The sequence below is a fragment of the Notolepis coatsorum genome, assembly GCF_963971535.1.
Source record: "Notolepis coatsorum genome assembly, chromosome: 3".
Classification (NCBI taxonomy): Eukaryota; Metazoa; Chordata; class Actinopteri; order Aulopiformes; family Paralepididae; genus Notolepis; species Notolepis coatsorum.
The window spans coordinates 30,790,336-30,811,807 of NC_140167.1; the positions used below are offsets into that span (position 1 = coordinate 30,790,336).

The following is a 21,472-nucleotide window of genomic DNA, read 5'->3' on the forward strand; positions in this document are numbered from 1 at the left end:
GTCCTCACTAAAATGGCGACGCCACAGCCATACCGCACAGGTAATGTGGGAGTCTTGGACAGCAAGGATGCTTTGTGCCTCCCATGCTGCACTGTTTCAACAGGAGCAGTGTCCCTCCATTCTTCAGAGTCGGGTCATCCACTGACTTCCCCCTATTCTCAGATTAAGGCAGCTGATTATGCTGCATGCACAAAGGTGTTGAGGGATACCGGTACCTACCGCCTCAGGTACGCACAAGCCAGGGCTCCTAACGTAAAGAGGAGTCACTTAATTAGGACCCCAGGGATTTCCTCTTTTCTCACACTACTAAAGAATGCCAACATACGTCCCAACCAGCACCACAGTATTAGACTATGCCATGGACACTCCTCTGGCGAAGACCCAAACGCTAAACAATCCACATGTCTCCCAAACGTCTCTAAACCAGACAACCCAACCACAGCCCAGTTGACCCACACGGACGCCCGCGGCCGAGCCACCATGGTGGATGTCGGTGGGAAACCCCCCACGCGGCGAACAGCCACGGCCAGGGCCACCGTTCTCCTGGGCCCCACCGCCTTTCGGCTGCTGCAGGACAACCAACTAGCTAAGGGCGACGCGTTAGCCGTAGCACAGCTAGCGGGCATCATGGCCTCCAAGCAGACTGCGATGCTCATTCCGCTCTGTCACCCGCTTCCGCTGGACCACGCCTCTGTCACCTTTGACCTCGATGAGCTGCGGAATGCTGCGGTCGTCACTGCGACCTGCCGCACCACGGGTCGAACAGGAGTGGAGATGGAGGCACTGACGGCTGTTTCCGTGGCAGCGCTGACACTCTACGACATGTGCAAGGCAGTGAGCCACAACATGAGCATCACTGACATAGAGCTGGTCAGTAAGACTGGTGGAAAGAGGGACTTCCACCGTCAACCCTGACCCCCACCCTTGACTTATTAGGGATGCACCAATTGTGAAATTCTGGGCCAATACTAATGCAGATGCTGATGTTTTTTTTTATGAGCCCAAATGAATACACATTGATGAAATAACTTTTATTATAACCTTCTTTCACTTGATTTTTGTGAAGAAGAATAGTTTCAAAATCCCTTTTAACCTTTTATATAACTACCTACTCAATGAGAATAATTCTTCAGTACTTACATAAACATTGGCCACTGCCATTGGTGAATGTTATCTTATTTGCAGTCAACAAGGCTGATACATTGGTCAAGGGTTGCCCCAGGTTCACAATTTTAGAGTAAAAGCTTTCAACATTGACCGGCTAAAAGCTGAGTTGTTGGTGAGTCTAAATTATTTTAACATTTAGTAATAATATATTCATTTAGATGAGATCTTAGAGTTGCCAAAGATGGGAGATGAGGAAGCGTTCTCAAAACAAAATGTAAAGGGGAACATTTGATAAAACAAACAAATGGATTGTTTTTGGCAGTAGCCTAATGTGGGGTTGCCATGTTTTTGCTCTCATGGATACTTAATTGATAACTTCTGGCAGTTCACTACATGCTTACTTGCTTATCAAACCATGACAACAAAAATATGGCAGCCCCCATAAAACAGATTGGGCTACTTCAAAAGCATGTTATTAGTTTATAAAACTGTTTATGATAAGTCAAATAATTTATGGTTTATCATATTGCAAATATTAATGAATTTTCACTTGTCCCTTCTAATATTACCATTGATCTTTAAATTAGTTTATAGTCTACTCTGTACTATGGGTAGTGTTTTCTGAGAAGATAAAACAAAACAGAGCTTATGGTTGTGGCTTCCAAGGCACTGCTCAGGAAGGTTGGGGATCTAGTCCTCACCATCGATGGCTGCTCCATTCTCCCCTCCTCAGAAGTCCGCAACCTAGGTGTCATTCTGGACTGCACACTCTCATTTTCCCCCACATCAAATCTGTCACAAAATCTGCCTTTTTTCACCTCAAGAACATCTCAAGACTACAGGGCCCTCATTCATCAACGTGTCTTACGCACAGATTTGTGCTTAACCTGTGCGTACGATCATTTCTAAGCAAAGAGTGGGATTCATCAATTTCAACTTGAACTTGACTCCGTGCTTATATTTACGCACAGCTCGGAGCACACTTAGCTGACGCCCAGTGGTAGAACATCGTTACTACGGCATAAGCGCTCCTCAGTTCTGCATTAGTTTCAAGGCGGAAATAAGCTTCCGTGCATTAGTTTCAACACTGGCGTGTTCAACTTCTGTATGACCCATAATTCATTATAGTTCATTGTAAAATAGCGACAGTAGTGTGTAATTATAACGGGCTCATGCGGGAACAAGAGGTTGGCTTGCTTGTTTGGCACGGGGGGCAGAAGCAGAACGCACCTCCAAACGCGATTAAATATTGTTTCAAATAAAAAGCGACATACTATTATTTTGTGTCATGTTTCCAAATAAGATTGGCCACAACGGAATGCTTTCTACTTCAATTTGTTGATTAGAATAGATTACCTCGCTCCGTTGAAACTTCACTGAGCTCAGCACACAGACATGATGGAATTCAAGTTCATGTATTGAAAGGCAGGCTACATCATACATGGCAGTGATATTCATTGTTCTTGTATATGCTCTCGTATTATTGTTTATATAGGCTACCCAATACTGACATCAAAATAGATTGTATGCTTCTAGAAATCATATGCAGCAGGTAGAAAATTGACGGAAAATCCGTCGCGATTTGGAATAAAATTGAGGAGAACTTTAATCCCTGGGTATTAATCAAACAAAACGGAAAAAGGCAGTCATATTCCAGCACGGTCTTTATTAGTGTTTGCGCTGCCCAGGCAGCAATGGTTAATAGATATCATATCCGACATCACCGTACGTGTAGACGTCTGTCAAGTTAGTTTACTGTATGCAGGCTTCGCAGGGCTGTGTTATATATGCGCAAGTTACTGTTGCATAATGTAGGCTATGGCTGCTATTATATGTAATTCATATAGGCTACCTAATAGTACATGATCATATTATAGCCAATCGAACACAACTAATAAAGGCATTCATATTACAGCACGGTTATAATGACACACAACCAACGCCAAACAGTGGTCAACGAACGGTCTTTATTAGTGTTTTGGCTGTCCAGGCAGAATTGCAGCAATGGTCTTAGGGAGCCGTTGATATCTGATATCACTGTGTACAAGTCAGCCTTTTATTTATCCCATAACACGCGTTGTGTCTTCTTGGTTCGACAGCGCCTCAGTGAATAATCTCCCGTGGAGTTTCTCAGAGTTCCGCTCGGGTCAGTCCATTATTTCACATCCCAAGGGGGGTGTTTCATGACCATATATGGATAATCATAAATAGAACAAAGTGGTATTTATCAACACGGGGGAGCATAGGACCTGTGTACGCACGGTTGATGAATCCCAATATTTCCGTGCGTACACTCATTCTAAATTCTGTGCTTACGTGTGGAAATAGAACATTTTCTACGTCCACGTTGATGAATGAGGGCCCAGGCCCTCACTTACAGACTCTGTGGCTGAAACCCTCATTCATGCATTCACCACCTCCCGCTTGGACTACTATAATGGAGTCCTATCCGGGGTGACCCACAAAGCCCTGGATAGGCTCCAGTACGTTCAGAACTCTGCCGCCAGGGTTCTCACCCGCACCAAACCCTGGCAGCACATCAACCCCACTCTCATTTACCTCCACTGGCTTCCTGTAAAATTTCGTGTCACCTTCAAAATCCTCCTCCTGACATATAAATCCCTACACACCACCACCCCTCAATACCTATCCGACCTTCTCCACACCTAAACCCCCTCCTGGAATCTCCACTCCTCTGACACAGGCTTGCTTACAATCCCACAATGTTGCGGACCTTCGGGGACAGGGCTTTTAGTGTGGCTGCTCCCACCCTCTGGAACTCCCTCCCCATGGACATCCACAATGCAAATTCTGTTTTCCAGTTCAAAAACCTGCTGAAGACCTATCTCTTCACCCAGGCCTATGGTCTCACATGCTCCCATTCATTCAGTTTTGTTCTATTTTGTTTTGTTCAGTTTTCCTTCTGTTTTGTTCTGTTCTGTTTTGTATTTTGTTTCTTAGTTTAGGTCACCGTTATTCTTTCCCCTCCCCCTTTTATTGTAAAGCATCTTGGGTATGTGAAAGGCACTATATAAATTCAAGCCATTATTATTATTAAAACCATTAAAACAATTCTATAGGTCTGAGTTCACTTGGACCTTAACACTTTGTGTGGCATTCACGTCGTACGACGGGTTTCAAGTTCATGCAAATTCTGCCAGATCACGGCGTACGACGTTATTGTGATCATATTTCATATTTTCGCCATGGTATTCATATTTCACTCACAGAGCCTTGTCTGATGCTGTGGGACTCAGCACAACTCTGCAACGCTTCAATACTGCCACCTGGTGGATGATCGGCGAGTTGCCAAACCGGATATGCCGGTTGGATATCGGTGCGTCTCCTAAATCCGTCCGGCCACTCGCATATCATCCAAGGACTCTAGCCACACACCGTGGATATGGATCGCTGCCATAACTCAATAATCGACATGATTTGGGCGTGTAATAGTATTATACAAACCGGAAATGGATCGCCTCGATCCCCATCGAATAACTGGGATCTGTTTGCTCCAGTATCATCGCCCAACGGTAAGAGGAGGCTGCCGTGACTTTCAGCGTTTTTGTTTATTATTATCGATGCAAACTGCTCTGATCTATATATCACCCATACTACATAAATCATTTAACGACGATCACGGAATTATAAACGACCCCCCCCCCCCCCCTCCGTTCACCCGTGCATGATCAGTCATAACGTTTAAGACCATGTACAGTTGACATTTTTAATATAGCGTGGATCGGCAAAGAACGGCATTTGATAATGTATATATGCATTTATGCCTATATCTCACGTTCTAGGAATTACTGCAGAAAACGATAAAAACATATTTATATTCTAGACGGTATTTTTGTATGAATGTGTGAATGAAAAAGTAAAACGTTCCTACATCCTGAACGATAGATAATCGATGTTGAATGGGCCATAGTAATGTCAATTTAGCAATACAATTTAAAAAGTTATAGCCCTGCAAAGAAGGTGAACATCTCCATAGACTTACAGTACTGGCAGAGAATGGTATAAGACGCTGAAACTCCGTGGCAGGGAATGTGTTAAGCCAAGAGAGTGTTGATATAAAAAGAACAGTCTACTCTTATTTCTGACCTAATATTACGTCAAGGGTCAACATTTTAGTTAGCTAGACTAGATAGGTCTAGTCTACAGTTGTGATGGGAGGATCAAGAAAAGAGGGCTGGTTTGAGATCAGGTCAGTTCTACAAGCTTCTCCCAATATGTATGTTCACATCAAATTGTCATTTCACCCTCATCTGATCCATACTTTGACTAAACATTCAGTGTAATTGATTCTCTTGAGAAATTGTTCGTAAATGCATTCACTGCTTTGTATATAAATGAACTTACTAGTAATTTGTAATAAAGACAAAATTCCAACTTGCAGTAACTTGAATGAAATACATTTTGTGTTTTTATAGTGAAGGATTAGGTACTGTTTACACTGTTCTGTGTTTTTGGGATGTGTGAGATTGCATAATGATTGTGGATTGTGTGGTAAAATGACCCTATGTATTCTCGGGTGGGAAGAATTACGTTGCAATGTCTTGATTTCTTTGAGCACTGAATTGATATGCAATTTGAAGTCTGTCATTTTATAGTATGTTGTACATATTTATGCTCATGTCCATCTCAAATCAATAGAGAATAATGTTGCCTTCTTGTACAGCACACTAGGAAATGGACAATTGTTTGATGGGACGCAGAAAGTTACGGTACAAAGATGTTGAAGATGACCTTTTTGAACAAACAAGACACTGGACAAATTGCTTACAATAGTAGTAGGAATGTATATGAATTTGCATAAATCTATATTTTGACATGAGGATCTCAATGGCAAGACAAAATCTAGCCAACAAAGTACAGCGCACACATTTACTTATTGTATTAACATGTCAAACTGACGGAATCACAGTGAAACTCACCCTGGCTGTGTCGTCTGTGATGTCATCACAATGCATGTTTGTCAGTATATGGTGCTCCTCACTGGCCTGCACTGTAGACAGAGTTCAACTCATTGTTCCTTTAATTAAATAAATAAATATAAGCTCCTGGACTTGTTTTTCACTCCATACTGAGGTGTAGATGTTATGCTCTGTCCATTTAGAATACGGAGGTGTGGATTTTCTATTCTGTCCATTTAGAATACTGAGGTGTGGATGTGATGCTCTATCCATTTAGAATACTGAGGTGTGGATGTGATGCTCTATCCATTTAGAATACTGAGGTGTGGATGTGATGCTCTATCCATTTAGAATACTGAGGTGTGGATGTGATGCTCTATCCATTTAGAATACTGAGGTGTGGATGTGATGCTCTGTCCATTTAGAATACTGAGGTGTGAATGTGATGCTCTATCTATTTAGAATACTGAGGTGTGGATGTTATGATCTGTCCATTTAGAATACTGAGGTGTGGATGTGATGATCTATCCATTTTGAATACTGAGGTGTGGATGCTATGCTCTGTCCATATATACTGTATGTGGGCTTTCCACTACCTTGCCGCCTCATGCCGGGTTTGTTTAGTTTTTTCCACTGCCAAGTGCCAACTGACCTGTGTCGAACGAAGGTTATTCTATAACCTTAGTTATATGATTACTGGCAAAGCGTCTTGCTCCGCCTATTGGACTACGCACACGCCTATTGTGCATGCTGAAATAACTTTTCATGCACCTTACATATACCTAGCCACGCCCACTTCCGTGGTATATACGCAGGTGGCGTCTATGCCTTCTACAACGCTGTTCGGTTTCCGGGTTCCTCTGATTGGCCGCTGAAGCACGCCCCCCGAGTGACGCGCGAACAGCCAGCCTTCACCGAGCTCTAGTTCTAACCAACTCGATGGAGATCAACCCCGAGGTTGGAAAATCACTTAGATTTCATAAATATTTACCCGTTTCTCATACGGTTAATGATTCAGAAACAATCATTGCTCATCTCCGTGTGTTTATGTCATTGCAGATGCTCAACAAGGTGGGTTTGATACGCAGTCATGGCAGCGAAAGTGTCTTTATTATTTTGATTAGTTAACGTTATCATTAGCAGGTAAGTTCTATATTGTATTAGCTGCCGCTCAGCGTCAACTGCACATATCTCACTCCAGTGACGTGCACTGAATAAAAACTTCACAATGTACCTTTATATACCAACATCCGTCTGGCCACACCCCCATCTGCTACCTACATAAGCAGGGGTGGGGCCCCACACTCATCTCCTTCTCAAATTTCACCCCAAGAGAGTGCCTGTATACCAATCACTTGACGTGGGAAAGAAAGTATTTAGCTGAAGAAAGGAAAACAGGCTTCATGTAGCATGCTATGACTGGTGTCATGGCTCTACTTTGTCATTACATCGTATCAGGGGTGAGGGGTCGTAAAGGGGTGAACTGGTAAACCTTTCCTCCCCTTTTCTGATTGGTCGGGTTAAAACCCCCTGTCCTTCAGGGTTCCTGTCACGTTGCTGTTTCGGCACGTTACAGGGGAGGGGGGGAGTTTCCTGGTCCCACGCCCTGAAAGATTGGAAATTCCCCCGCCATAGAGTACGTCACTGAGCGCGTTTCTATTGGTAAGACTTCCGTGAGTTGTTCAGGTTCCATGTTATGGATCTGTTTCAGGGAGTTTTCAGAGCCTCCTCCTCACGAAGCTCCTCCTCAGGGAGAAGAGCCTTCTGTGAGTTCGGACCCTCCCTCCCAGTGAGGGAGCCTCCTCAGAGTTTCAGAGCCTCCTCCTCAGATTGTCAAGCTGAGTAGAACTTCAAAAAGGAGTTCTGCTCTATTGTATGTGTATTCGATTCAATTCGATTATTGAGTGTGTATTGGTTCAGAGCCTCCTCCTCGGAGAGTCCTAACCCAAGTGTTACATAGCTCAATGTTGCAATATTTCTTTTCAATCTATACAGCTCGCGTGGGAAGTCTCTCTGGGGGTTCCCCGTCCTCTCCTTTTTGGAGTAGGTGGACGGGGTATTGTTTAGGGTTTCCCTGACTCTTCGCCTTACAGGTCTGTTGAGTCATGGGTTTCCCCCCGTCATAGGGGTACGTCGCTCACCGTCCCCTCTTATGAAGTGTGGTTGACGGGGTGGTGTTTCCCTCAGCCGCGTCGCATGGGACCCATGTCCGTAATATTTTATCTTTTTTCTGAAAAAATTTGAAATTAAAAAAGCGGCTTCTTGTCGTTCCCCAGGCGGCTTGGAGGAACGGTATCTGGTGTCTTGTTAGACTATCCATTTATGTGTTTTGGGTCTCGACGTGTACATAGTGCTGGCCCTGGGTGTTTCTGATAGGAATCACGCATGAGGCTTGTGCGCCTTGGTTGCTCATCTTTAAAACTGCGTTTTTTGGGGCGGCTACGTGGCGTAGTGGGCAAGGCGCTCGCCACGAATGCGGAGACGCTGGGCTCGCCTGTTCGAGCCCAGCGCTCCACATTGCTTTCAGTTTAGCTGGTCGTTCATACTAATACACATTGGCCGTATTAGGGGGTGGGAAACTGATGGGTGGGGATCGGGCGTTGTGGACAGCGACTCCTACAGGTCGGTTGGTGCGCCTGCGCAGTAGAATCAGGAAGTGTCGGGGGCAGCTTGAGCCTCCCACGCGTTACTCCTCGCCACTGAGAGATCGAGCTGCGCAGGTGAAAAGATGCGACTGCTGTTACCTCAAGTACCGGAGGGGACTTGTGCTATGTATGACTTAGTCCACATTGCAGCCGGCTTGTGGGAGGCAAGAAACAGCGTTCGTGACAGGGGAGGGTTGAATTGGATGATACGAAATTGGGATGGGAGAAAAATATAGAAAATGGGAGAAAAAGTGGATCAAAAAAAAATAAAATGCGTTTTTATGGGGCAACTTTGATGGAGTTTGTCTCTTCCGAGGGCCAGTTTACTAGGTTTGTCTCGACGAATTCTCGTTCATATCTGGGGGATGTTAACAGAATAAATCAAAGCATAGGTAGAGGGGTCTCACGCCCTTGGGGTGGGCCACTGAGCGCGGTACGAACGGGACCGTCTGGGTGGCGCCCTCTATAATGTTTTAGATCGACACACGTACCTACCCCCCCCCCCTGGAGTTGGGAATGTCGGCGTGGTTAGGGCACGGGACTGGTTCTGGTCACGCTGGTCCAGGTCAGTTAACCCGTTGTCCGCCGGGGACGCAGATCTTCTGTTCTGGTACCCTGACGGACTTGTGCTTTTTTCAGGGGGAAAAATGCCGGGTCGGCCCGGGTGTCACAGGGTTGGGCGTTATGGAGACACTGTTGTTGGGTACATGTTGTACCTTGTGCTGTCATGAAGGGGCTGGTTCTCCATTCTTTTCGCCCCTCTCTTCTCCCGCTTAGGCATGGCTGAGAGGGGGCTGTTGAGGTGATCTTTATAGAACTCCTCTGGCATCCCTGTGTGCATTCCGGTCCGCCGGGCCCGGTCCGAAGTTGTTTTCGTCGACCCGTAGGCCTGGGATAACCCCTTTTTGAAAACTGAAACACTTGTACTGCGGTATAGCCAGTGTATACCCGCAGGTGTGTTTTGGAGTTTTTTCCTGAGGGGTTATAGGAACAACCACCGCATGTTGAACCAAGAGGGAGGTTGATTCCCTGGTGTGTTGGAGCGGAGTCAACTCCCGGGTTACCCGGTTGAGTGTGCCCCTGCACATTCATGACATCTGCCAATCGTATCAGCCTTCTCTGCCTCGGCCCCTCTAGAGCGTCAGGGATTTTTTGGTGGAGGCTTTGACATGGTGCTCAACAATGCCAGCATACGCTCCTTCCGCCGGGGTGCTGTTTTCAGTTGACCCCTTTGGCGCCTGTCTCGTCCGCAGTGCTCCAGGCTCGGGTCAAGTGCCTGCTGCCTGGATTGAGGGGTCGTCTCCCCGGTGCGCTGCCTGCTCCCGCTGTAGTGTAGCCTCTTGAGTGCTTCGAGTTACAGCCATGCTGACTGCCTGAGTATGCCAGGGTCAGTGTGCCAGGCGGCGTGCTAGTGGGGGGAAGGGCCTGCTCTTGGATGGGCCCTGTCCGAATACGCTGGCGATGTGGGGGGCGGTGTCACTAGTGATGACCTGGTGAGGTCTTGATGCTGTGGCATCATTGGCCTCTCCGGGCCCCCTTTTTCCGGGGGGATCCAGTCCCTTCTGGGTCTGGGTCTTCCTTCGCGCTCCGCTGCTACGGCCTTGCCACGGGGTTGAGTTTGCTCTTGACCCCGTGATTTTGGGGGCGGTAACAAGGTTTGTTCCTTCCGTTCGTTCCCTGGTGGCATGCGGGTTGTGCGTGTGCGTAGTCGTGGGGTCAAGCCACGGTCTGCTCACCCTGTGCGTTGAGTTGCTCGAGTTCCTCTTCGCACGGTCGGATCCGTTCCCTCCCGTCCTCCAATAGAATAGAATAGACTTTTAATTGTCATTGCACAGTATACAACGACATTTCAGGGGAGCTCCCACAGACCGTAGTACATATATACATACATAAACACATAACACATATAACACTGTACATAACAGAATATTTTAAATAATAAAGTGCATAATGGGTGGTAATCAGAGATTATCAAGTGCATGGTGCACATGAGGGGACAGTCAATGAGTATTTAACAGTCTGACTGCTTGGGGGAAAAAGCTGTTCTTAAATCTTGTACTCTTGGCATGTATGGACCGGTATCTCCTCCCTGAGGGAAGGAGCTGGAAGAGGTGATGTGCTGGGTGAGACTGATCCTTGATGATACATTTGGAGCGGTGGATGCAGCGGGAGGTGAAGACGGAGGTGATGTTTGGTAGAGGAGTCCCGACGATCCTGCCTGCCGCCTTCACCACCCTCTGTAGAGCCTCTTGCTCTGCCTTTGTGCAGCTGGAGAACCACACAGACACACCGTAGGTCAGCACACTCTCAACCGCACAATGGTAAAAGTTGACAAGGAGATTTCGTGGCAGGCCAGCCTGCTTCAGCTTCCTTAGATAGTATAGGCGTTGCTGGGCTTTCCCGATCACTGAGGCGGTGTTGGTGCTCCAAGACAGGGTCTCACTCACACTGAGACCCAGGAACTTGAACTCAGTGACCCTCTCCACTACCTCGTTGTTGATGAGCAGAGGGGAGTGGTCAGGCCAGGTATCCCTCCATTAGGGAGGGTCGGGGGGCTCGGCCCTCCCCGGTTCTGATGGTTGTGGGGGGCCTCAGTGGGGTACATTTGTCGAGCTTCAGCTCCCGCTCAGCTCCCGTTGTGCAGTTGACGCTGAGCGGCAGCTAATACGATATAGAACGATAGGTTATGAATATAACCGTAGTTCTATGAGTATTAGTGACGCTCAGCGTCACTGCGGCCCTTGATCTTACCTTGTGGTGAAATGATTGAGAAGGAGATGAGTGTGGGGCCCCACCCCTGCTTATGTAGGTAGCAGATGGGGGTGTGGCCAGACGGATGTTGGTATGTAAAGGTACATTGTGAAGTTTTTATTCAGTGCACGTCACTGGAGTGAGATATGTGCAGTTGACGCTGAGCGTCACTAATACTCATAGAACTACGGTTATATTCATAACCTATCGTTATGAAGTCATTGTTTATCATAAAACCAACAGCATGACTGGCTCGTCTATTCTGTACTAGATCAAGACACTATTTCAATAATGGATGACGGTGAAAGCATACACGCCACCGAGAACAGTTAGTACTCTGTAGATATAACGTCAGCTAGCGAGGTTGCAAACCTATATCTTCTACTTTCATGAATTGTTTTCTACTCCTACTCTGCTTTAAAAAGATAATTCCGCACCGTCATCCATTATTGAAATAGTGTCTTGATCTAGCACAGAATAGACGAGCCAGTCATGCTGTTGGTTTTATGATAAACAATGACTTCATAACTTACCTGCTAATGATAACCTTAACTAAATAATAAAGACACTTTCGCCGCCATGACTGCGTATCAAACCCACCTTGTTGAGCATCTGCAACGACATAAACACACGGAGATGAGCAATGATTGTTTCTGAATCGTTAACCGTATGAGAAACGGGTAAATATTTACGAAAACGAGTGGTACTCACAGAGTGAGCCGTGCATTTCCGCCATTGGTGTCACCGCGCATGCGCACCAGGCAGCCAAATGCCTGGTGCGCATGCGCGGTGACACCAATGGCGGAAATAGACGGCTCGCTCTGTAAGTACCACTCGTTTTGTAACAATGATTTAAACTGTTTATTAGCAACTCCGAGCTTCCAGACCCCACTGTAAAGCTGTGTTAAACCCATATTGTACGCTGGGTATCTTTGAAATTCATATATGATATATTTTTGACCCACCGCGAGCCCCTTGATCACGCTTGGTACCTTAAGTTGAAAATGGTCGCAGTCTAGGTGAGAGTGACTGCGGTAGAGACCCAGGCTCGCTCGCAGTCACGAAAGGGGCTAAGCGCACATCATCTCAGGCAAAAGACTGAGGCGAGCGGCTTATCAAAGCACGCCCACCGGTCTAAAGCCCCCAGACCCAGCCTCAAACCTGTGCCATTTTAAGGACAGGTTGTAGGGCTCTTTTCAGTTTGAATTTTTAGTTAAAAACTCCTCACATTTGATACAATCTCAAGGTGACATAAGGGTCAAATGCACAGTAGTATTCTCCCTAGGGAGCTCAATATCACAGTCTGCGGCCGCAACCATGACAACCCTGGGGGAGAGCTGCAGAAATTATTTAGCGCACCCCCTCCGCCAGGGATACATGCTGTGCAGTCTGGGTGGTCTGAAAACAGGGCCACGGTCCCGGCTTCACGAGATCCATAGCCTACCCCCACAGACTGGCCGCTGCTCTTGCGTTCCGACGGATAGGTGCGCTGAGCACGTATACCCCGAGAGTGAGCCTGAGGTCGTCAGCCATCAAGGGAACTGAAGTCGAGAGGCCCGGAGGCGAAACCCGCTTTGTCCCCAAGATACCGCTGGACCTAGGGCCATGGGTCCTTCTCCCGCAAGAAGGACTCACTCGTATCCCCCCGCCACGTCTACTCTGGACACCTGCGAGCTCTCGGTGAGAGCACCAAAGATTCCCCACAACAGTAGGGGGAACGTAGCCCCGAGAGCGACTGTTGTGGTGGTGGAACTCGGTCCATCTTACCATCAGTATACTTATTTATTTAGAAACACTCTTGTACATCGCTGCAGATGCGTATGAGAGCGTGAAAGAGCGAGGAAGGGTGAGCATGGCCACTACACCTGGTTATATACTATGGAAGTGGGCGTGGCTAGGTAGATGTAACGTGCATGAAAAGTTCTTTCAGCGTGCGCAATAGGCACGTGCGTAATCCAATAGGCGGAGCAAGACGCGAAGCCAGTATGAAATATAACCGCCTACCTCTGCTCTGGGATAGGTACTATCCGTGCTACTATGATACTGCAGACTGTTGTACCATGTTCATGGTAAGGTCTGTGGCAACACTTTACAGTCAACCTCATTATGGTGGAAAAGTTGAGTGATCATCAATATTGTGCTGCCAGAACAGTTTCATGTTTGTAGGTTAATTATCTGAAGTTTGCTATTGTATTTATATTTTCTCAAGGAAATGCTTTGAAACTGAAAGTTGAAGAAGTTGGTCAATCTAATGAGATCTATGCATGAAAATGGTTACTGTTTTCAGTGAATATCTTAGTTACAACAATATTGTATAAAACAGTGTTGTATTTATAGGTGAAGTAATGTTATTTCCAATATCCACACATTGCTACACGCCCATCCGTCTCCAGAGAATCAGCGTAACTATGAGGTGCCGATTGGGACAAAAGCCTGTTGAATACAAGACGCCACCTATCCAGTTATCCTGCGCGACCCAGTTGGTCCGCGCACGCCACCCAGTTGGTCCGTGCACGATACCCATCTGGGCCTCTCACGGGCCATCTGGGCCTCTCGCGGGCCAACTGAGCTTCCGCAATCAGATCAGTCAGCCTGTGCGCATGTTCAATGATTCTATCCCGCCTTCCCACACAGACAGAATGTCGGGAGTTGCTAGAAGAATAGTAGATAATAGAGAATTCTTAACAACGAAATATTAAGTTCAATAGATGCAGCACTATCGTCATCATCAGTATCGTCAACTAACATTACAAGAACAGTAGAGGAGGAAGTCGGACACATGTTTCATCATGTCATCATTCCTCTACTGTTCTTGTAATGTTAGTTGATGATACTGTACTGATGATGACGATAGTGCTGCATCTATTGAACTTAATATTTCGTTGTAAAAATTCTATCAACTATTTGTCTAGCCATTCCCGACATTCTGTCGGTGGGAAGGCGGAATAGAATCATTGAACATGCGCAAAGGCTGACTGATCTGATTGCAGAAGTGCTTTTTTTTTTATCTTTTAAATAAAATAATAAAGTCACTGGGTATCCCGTTTGGGCCAACTGGGTCGCGCAGGATAACTGGATAGGTGGTGTCTTGTATTCGACAGGCTTTTGTCCCAATCGGCGCCTCATACATAACGTATGGGGAATGACAGAATCCATTCACCTGAACCGTTCACTCAAATAATGTGTCTGTTTAGGCAAGAAATAGGATATGCAATTGCTGGATCTTAATTCATATTTGAGCTGCGATTGAGTCGCATCGAAATTATCAAGTGAACGGAGGCAAACACGTTCACTCCAGTTGAAAATATTTCCGTCTTCCCTCTTCCTCTCCAACTCAATCACTTCCACTCTCTTTTTGCATTTTACAAGATAGCTACAGTTAATCCAAAACCAAATGGCCACGAAAAAGTACAGTACAGCAAAGCCTCAACTCCCTCCACTGTGTTGTCGTGTCTCTTGTGAAATGTGAACTGTACACACCAGAAAGTGGAGTAACTCCTCTATTGTCTCAGCTCCTCCCACCTACACCTACACTGACATGGGTGTGTTGTTTAATGTTTACTGGAAAAAATGGGTGGCTGCCACCTGGTGCAGATGTCCTCCTTTGTAGTTCACTATGCATTGTTTATGTTACGTCATATTGTGGTGAGAAATTACACAGTTAGTATAAAGACGAGTTTTTCTTTATCTTGCTTTATCATCTCCTGAGACAAGATGGCACCCTCTATGGCAGCTGTAGCATTGCTGTGCACTGTTTGTTTTGTATAGTTTCAGTGTCCTGTGTCACTTCTTACTCTAAGGAAGAATTACTGAACATTGGGAAATCAATCCCACCTGACATTTTCCCTCAATTACTCGCCCGCTCCACGGATCTGTTGGATGTGCTCGTGAGGGGAACTGTGGTCTTCACCCAGGCTGTGAGGTGGGTCAGGCGTCAGCGTGGCAAAAGGGCTGGCTCCCTGGTTCGCCTTCGCCGGAGGGGATCACGTCCTCCACTCCCGGGTATCTTCCTCACAAACACTCTTTGTAATAAAATGGATGAGCTCCGGTCCCTCGTAGCAAGGAATAATGACTTTCGCTCAACAGCTGTGTTCGCGTTCACGGAGACCCACCTGTCACCTCTCATCCCCGATGAAGCAGTGGAGCTGGTGGGATTCTCCATGCACCGGGCTGACTGTGACTTTGTGGCAGTAAATAAGTCACGAGGCGGTGGGTTGCTGCTCTTTGTAAACGATTGCTGGAGCTTGAATGTTACAGTGATGGACCACCACTGTTCCACTTATCTAGAATCCATATTCTTACTCCGTCATCCTTTCTACTCCCCCTGTGAGTTCAGCTTCATTATCCTTGTGTGTGTGTATATTCCACCTGATGCTGACGTTGATGCTGCACAAGACACACTGGCCGAGCAGATTAAGTTGAGCTGAAACACCAATAAAGTCCGGTGATCGTCCTCGGAGACTTTAACCAGGCTAATCTTAGTCATGCTCTCCCAAGGTACCGGCAACAAGTCACATGTCCAACCTGGGGAGCGAATACATTAGATCACTGCTACTGCTCAATTCAGCAAGCCTATGTGGTATAATATCTAATGTTCTCATGTAAATATATTCCCCTCCCCTGTATCCCCTTACCTATGCCCCCCCCCCTCTCTGTGGAATAAGACATTCCCCTCCCCTTTCTCCCCAAACCTGTACCCCCCCCCATTTGACCTATCAAATGGGACCACACACCCCCCCTTGTTGAACTATAAAGGGCTCCTCCCGACCACAATCGAGGTCTTCTCACCTGGGTCATTTCAGCTGATCACCTGGGGGAAGCCCTCAGCCATTCTCTCTATGTACTATTCTATCTGTTTGGTTAATAAACCTTGTTATTATCCAAACCTCGGTTGACTGAGAACATTCTTCATCAGGATACAAATATCCCACAATTGGCGTCTACGAACTTGTGACGGACCTTCTTGCGTCCTACCGGCGTGCTGTATTGTTTCAGCTATACAGAGAAAAGTGAGTATAATAGATGGTCGACCAAAAATGTATGGCAAGGAATTAAAACCTTCCCGCTTTTCTCTGTGCCAGGTGAATATTACAGAATGTTGTCAAATATTGAGATCATGGCTGAGTAAGAATAATGTGCATTAATATATCTGATCTGTATTGAGAATCGTACTGGGGAACACGTGTACCTGGGTCCTTTATCTGGACAGATGTTCTGAGAGGATGGGTTGTTAGTGCTATTCCCGGATTTGAGCTGTTGCCAAACCGAAAGTTAGGGCACAAATTAAGGTTGTTGAATTGCTAACCCAAGTCTAGATGATACAGGCTGAAATATATAGGCAACAAAAGGAGATACGTGAGCTTATTAGAGTGATATCATTGGAAAACGCTACTCTCTTAGAAACTGTTCTGTGATTCTTTTGGCAAAGAGGCGGGAAGTTAGGACCGAGAAGCTGTTATAATCATAGATTAGATTTAACAGAGTAACGTTGTATATTCATAGATTCAACCTCAAACTAAGCTCACAATCTCTTCCATTCCTGAAAACGATATATTCGGATTAAAATTAACCAATTAATCATACAGATAGCGGGAAGGTGACCGGCGATGTCCCGGTAGTACGTGAATGTACATTTAATGGGACATTAGTCGCGGGTTGAAGAGACCGAGAGTATGATTAAAGGGTATATATAATCTAATATATCGCTGTTAAATTTCGAAGTCAGGTTCGGTCGTTATGACTTTAATAACGATGTATTATTATATCAAGGGATAAATGCCTTGTCGCAGCAGATGCTGGCTGACTAAACGTACAGCGATCCAATACAGACCAGGTATATACACACGTTAAATTTTATGTATTAATGTTTGTTTGTCTGTTTAAAGTCTCGTTTGTATGTGCACATTATGCCGACTGATATCGCGCCAAGCATAGGGAGACGAGTACCGTTATACAGAGAATAACATTGAGGTGCAATTCACGCGACAAACTAGGATAGTAATTTCCGGAACCAACAAAACCGGCCCACGGGAACGACCATTTGGGAAGTATAGTTTTATCGTTTCAGTTTGTTTACGTTTTCACATATGCACAGGCGTGTTCATTCGGTAACAAAACGCTGGGTTTAGGTAAATTCCAGGCTATTGAGAGCTCGCAGAACTAGTATGCAGGATTGCAAAGCGTTATTTCCGAGGCGAATGACAACGCGTGAACGTCGCATGGGCTGATGACGTCATACAAAAGTGCGATATGAAACTCTCATTGGGCGAACGGTAAGGTTTAATATGCCCGAGGCCGAAGGTATATGAAGTCCACGTATAATATATGACGTCAACACAACAGCTTTCCCCGGTGAGTATGAAAATCATAAATATAGATGCTTTGATTGATTAATTGAAAACTTTATTAACAGATTGCAGAATGGGTACAATACAGTACAGCTCAATACACACAAATTGTTAAGGGGATGCAGACCAGAGAAAGACTTTCGTCTTGTTTACATCAGGGTCCCCCATTTTCAATTCATCAGGACATATATGACATACATGACATACAGATAGTCAGTACTGCTACATCTATACATTTATGACATACCAGATTTGCAAATTCAGTACTGTTTGTGATACAAAAGGAGTCAAGAAAAGGGAGTATATACATTTGACGTAGAAACTACATACACAACTATCATCTCAGTTACAGTAAATTACAACTATCTCAGACCACTTGAGTGTTTATGTTGCTTTAATTTACACATTATAAGTCACATAAAGCTAGTTTTAAATAGGATTCTAATCAACACAACCCAGACAGTCAAAGCGTCACTAACATATTTTTGTGTTTACAGGAAGCAAGCAGACAATCAGGAGAGGCAGACGGATTTACCTCTAAATTGAATTACAAAGCAGTGTTTAAACACACTTGTATCACAAAAGACTGAAACTCCAACAATTTGCATGTCAACCGAAGATGGTGTGGAGCTGAGAGACAATCGATTGACCATTTAAAACAAATCTGCATCCAAACACCCACATGTAAATTGTGTTTACAAGAAGCAAACAGACAATCAAGAGACAGAAAGGGACTGAGTTAATCTACATTAGAACAAAGCAGTTTGGAGCTAAAGGGAAATCAATTGTGAGACGATAGCAGACACTATTTAGGATGGGCACTTGAAACCCACAGGTGATGGAGAAGAGAGACAAAGCAATGCAAATGCCTGCATCTGACCACAGACTTGGTGGACCAACAGAGAACCACTTAGTTAATATAGTATAAACACAGGTGATGATGTTGCAGTCATGAAAATCTACCTAATTCCCATACTAACAATAACTAACCAGTCGTTTTCATCATCTCTTTTCAAGAGGCACACGAATTAGAGATGAATTCTGAATAAAACCAGACAAAGTAGAAGTGCCCGAGATGAAAGATTAATGATGAAAACAACTTTACTTACAATCTCCTCCTTCTATTCTCTGTTTATAACCAATAACATGCATGACTATTCTTTAGACTATTCTTTTAAACAACTAATACATTTCCATGACTGCAAAATATCAACCACAAATTGAAGCACAATTATCTAAATGTACAAGGTATACACATACATTGATCATTTAGCTGACACTTTTATCCAAAAGCGACTCACAGGTTCTGTATGACAGGACATCAAAAAGGGCACAACTCTATCAGCTGAGTAACAATGGTCATCAAAGTGTTGAGTGCTACAGTGTAGGTTAGTTTATTAGGACAAATACAATGACAGTAAGGTTAGCTAGGGTTAGAATTATTTGTATCAGTTGAAAGCAGGATAATCATTTACACAATGATTATCAAAATGCACAAGGTATATTAGAGGTAATTAAATTAATACTACTTAAGAGTAGACGAGAAAATGAATGGATGTATTTCATGCAAAATTAACTGGCTGCCTAGATTTTATGTTTTTCCCCCATGCTAAATTATGATGAGCACACTAGAGGTGTGAGGAAAGCCAGAGAAATCGTGACGAGGTAAGTATCCTGAGGTACACCCATCGCACGCATCCTGAGGTAAGATCAACTTCAATTTGACATCACAGATTATAAAGATAAAGAGAAATTTTCTGATTCCATGCAAAGATCGGATCCAAACGATATCAAATGCATGATGGTATTACACAATGAATTGAATTAACCCTAAATGATTTTCCTCTTTAGCAGAAAGGCGTTGAATCATTTATGTGAGGAGGTTTTCTAAGGCAGTTTTTATCATCCTCAGATCATAAATTGGTGAGAGGACAGGACGAGTGAGACGACGCGTGACCTGAACCACGAACGACAGCGCGACCAGGCAAGGAGGAACACAACCCAGCGACCTGAGCGACCCACGACAGCATAGGCCCACCCAGGGACACCGCCAAGGAGCTGCGGACACAACCAGGACGACGACAGCAACCGTGGGAGAGCCGCCATCCAACCCAGCCCACAGACGTCCCCAAGAAAGTGGAGCAGGGGACCACGAAGGAGACTGACCACTGACGAAGAGGAGATCAACCTTTGACGGCCTCCACCCCGGCACTGCAGACCACGGCAGACCAAACCCATCACCTGCAGATGGGAACCAAAGCCCCGACCATCAAGATGGATTCCGATGATAAGCTTGTCATCCGGTGAGAGAGAGCGTCCTACTGACTAGCCACTACACCGGCGGGCCCTCGCCCTCCATCAAGTGGTACCGCAATGACGAGGAGAGGACAGCGAAACCAGCACAACACATTCAAAAACGCCCTGACCACCATGTCTCTAGGCCTGATGGGGGCCAAGCGTGAGCACAGTGGCGGATGTGTGGTGATGATGGAGAGCAGCGCAGGCTCCAGGAAAGGAGTCTGCAAGGCCACTATAGTTGACTGCTACAGGTGACCCTTGACAGGGAATGAACGGCGACCAGTGAATATTCCCGACTGCATCGTCAAGAAGAGACACATCAGAGACCTGTGGACCAAGAGACTTCTGAACGCCACATTGTCCACATTATTATGTATTTATTTAAATGTTACTGTGTTACTGTATTACATCACATTTGAATTACTTAGGTTACAAAATTGTATTTGTCAGACAAGAAAGAATCAGTTGTTTTATTCTCTCATAGAAGAGGACATGTAACGTTGTTGTTTTGCACCTGTATGGTGAACAGTTGATAGTATATGCACTAGAATTACATACAGAAGCGATGCATAAGACGTTTTATCTCCTCATTTATAGAGAAGAAATGGAGAAAATTGCCTGATTCTAATTAAAGACCAACAAAACGTTAGGTTATGACTATAACCAAGTTCTGTTAGTTAGGGGCGATGCTTGGCATCACACTGCACTATCTCGCGTACGTGCACGCGTACTGAATAAACCACAAATGTACCTCTAATACCAGTATTAGTCTGACCACACCCCTCATCAGCTTACCTTCATAAGCAGGTGTGTGGTCACCTGCTCTCCTCCTTCCCAAGCTTTCACCACAAGGTGAGGACAAGGGCTGCAGCGGCCGTCTGATGCCAAGCATCGCGCCTAACTAACAGAACTTGGTTATAGTCATAACCTAACGTTCTGTATCGTTAGTGGCTTAGCTTGGCATCACACTGCACAAGGGAGGCCAAGCGGAGCCACTTGGCTGACAAATACACCCCGCTGACAGCCCCCCAAAACCATCAGAACAGGGAGGGCCGAGCCCCCCCGACCCCCCCTAATGGAGGGTATCCCCCCTATTAGAGGCTTCACGGGAAGGCGACGGACCCGACCGTGCGAAGAGGCACTCAAGCAACTTAACGCACAGGGTGAGCGGACCGTGGCTTGACCCCACGACTACACACACGCACAACCCGCATGCCACCCGGGAACGAACGGAGGAACAACCTCGTTACTGCCCCCAGAATCACGGGGTCAAGGGCAAACCCAACCCCGTGGCAAGGCCGTAGCAGCGGAGCGCGAAGGAAGACCCAGACCCACCAAAAGGACTGGACTCCCTGGAATGGGGGCCCGGAGAAGTCCATGATGCCAGCATCAAGACCCCACCAGG

General features: G+C 45.7%; 1 protein-coding gene across 1 annotated transcript; it reads left to right on the forward strand.

The window, feature by feature from the left end:
- Window positions 1–12: 12 nt before the first annotated feature.
- Window positions 13–915, forward strand: LOC311225745 (cyclic pyranopterin monophosphate synthase-like; the record flags this gene model as incomplete). The annotated part of the gene is made up of 2 exons (XM_084311139.1): window positions 13–40; window positions 428–915. 2 exons carry the CDS (start codon window positions 13–15, stop codon window positions 913–915), a joined length of 516 nt encoding a protein of 171 aa, XP_084167265.1.
- Between the last annotated feature and the right edge of the window lie 20,557 nt (window positions 916–21,472).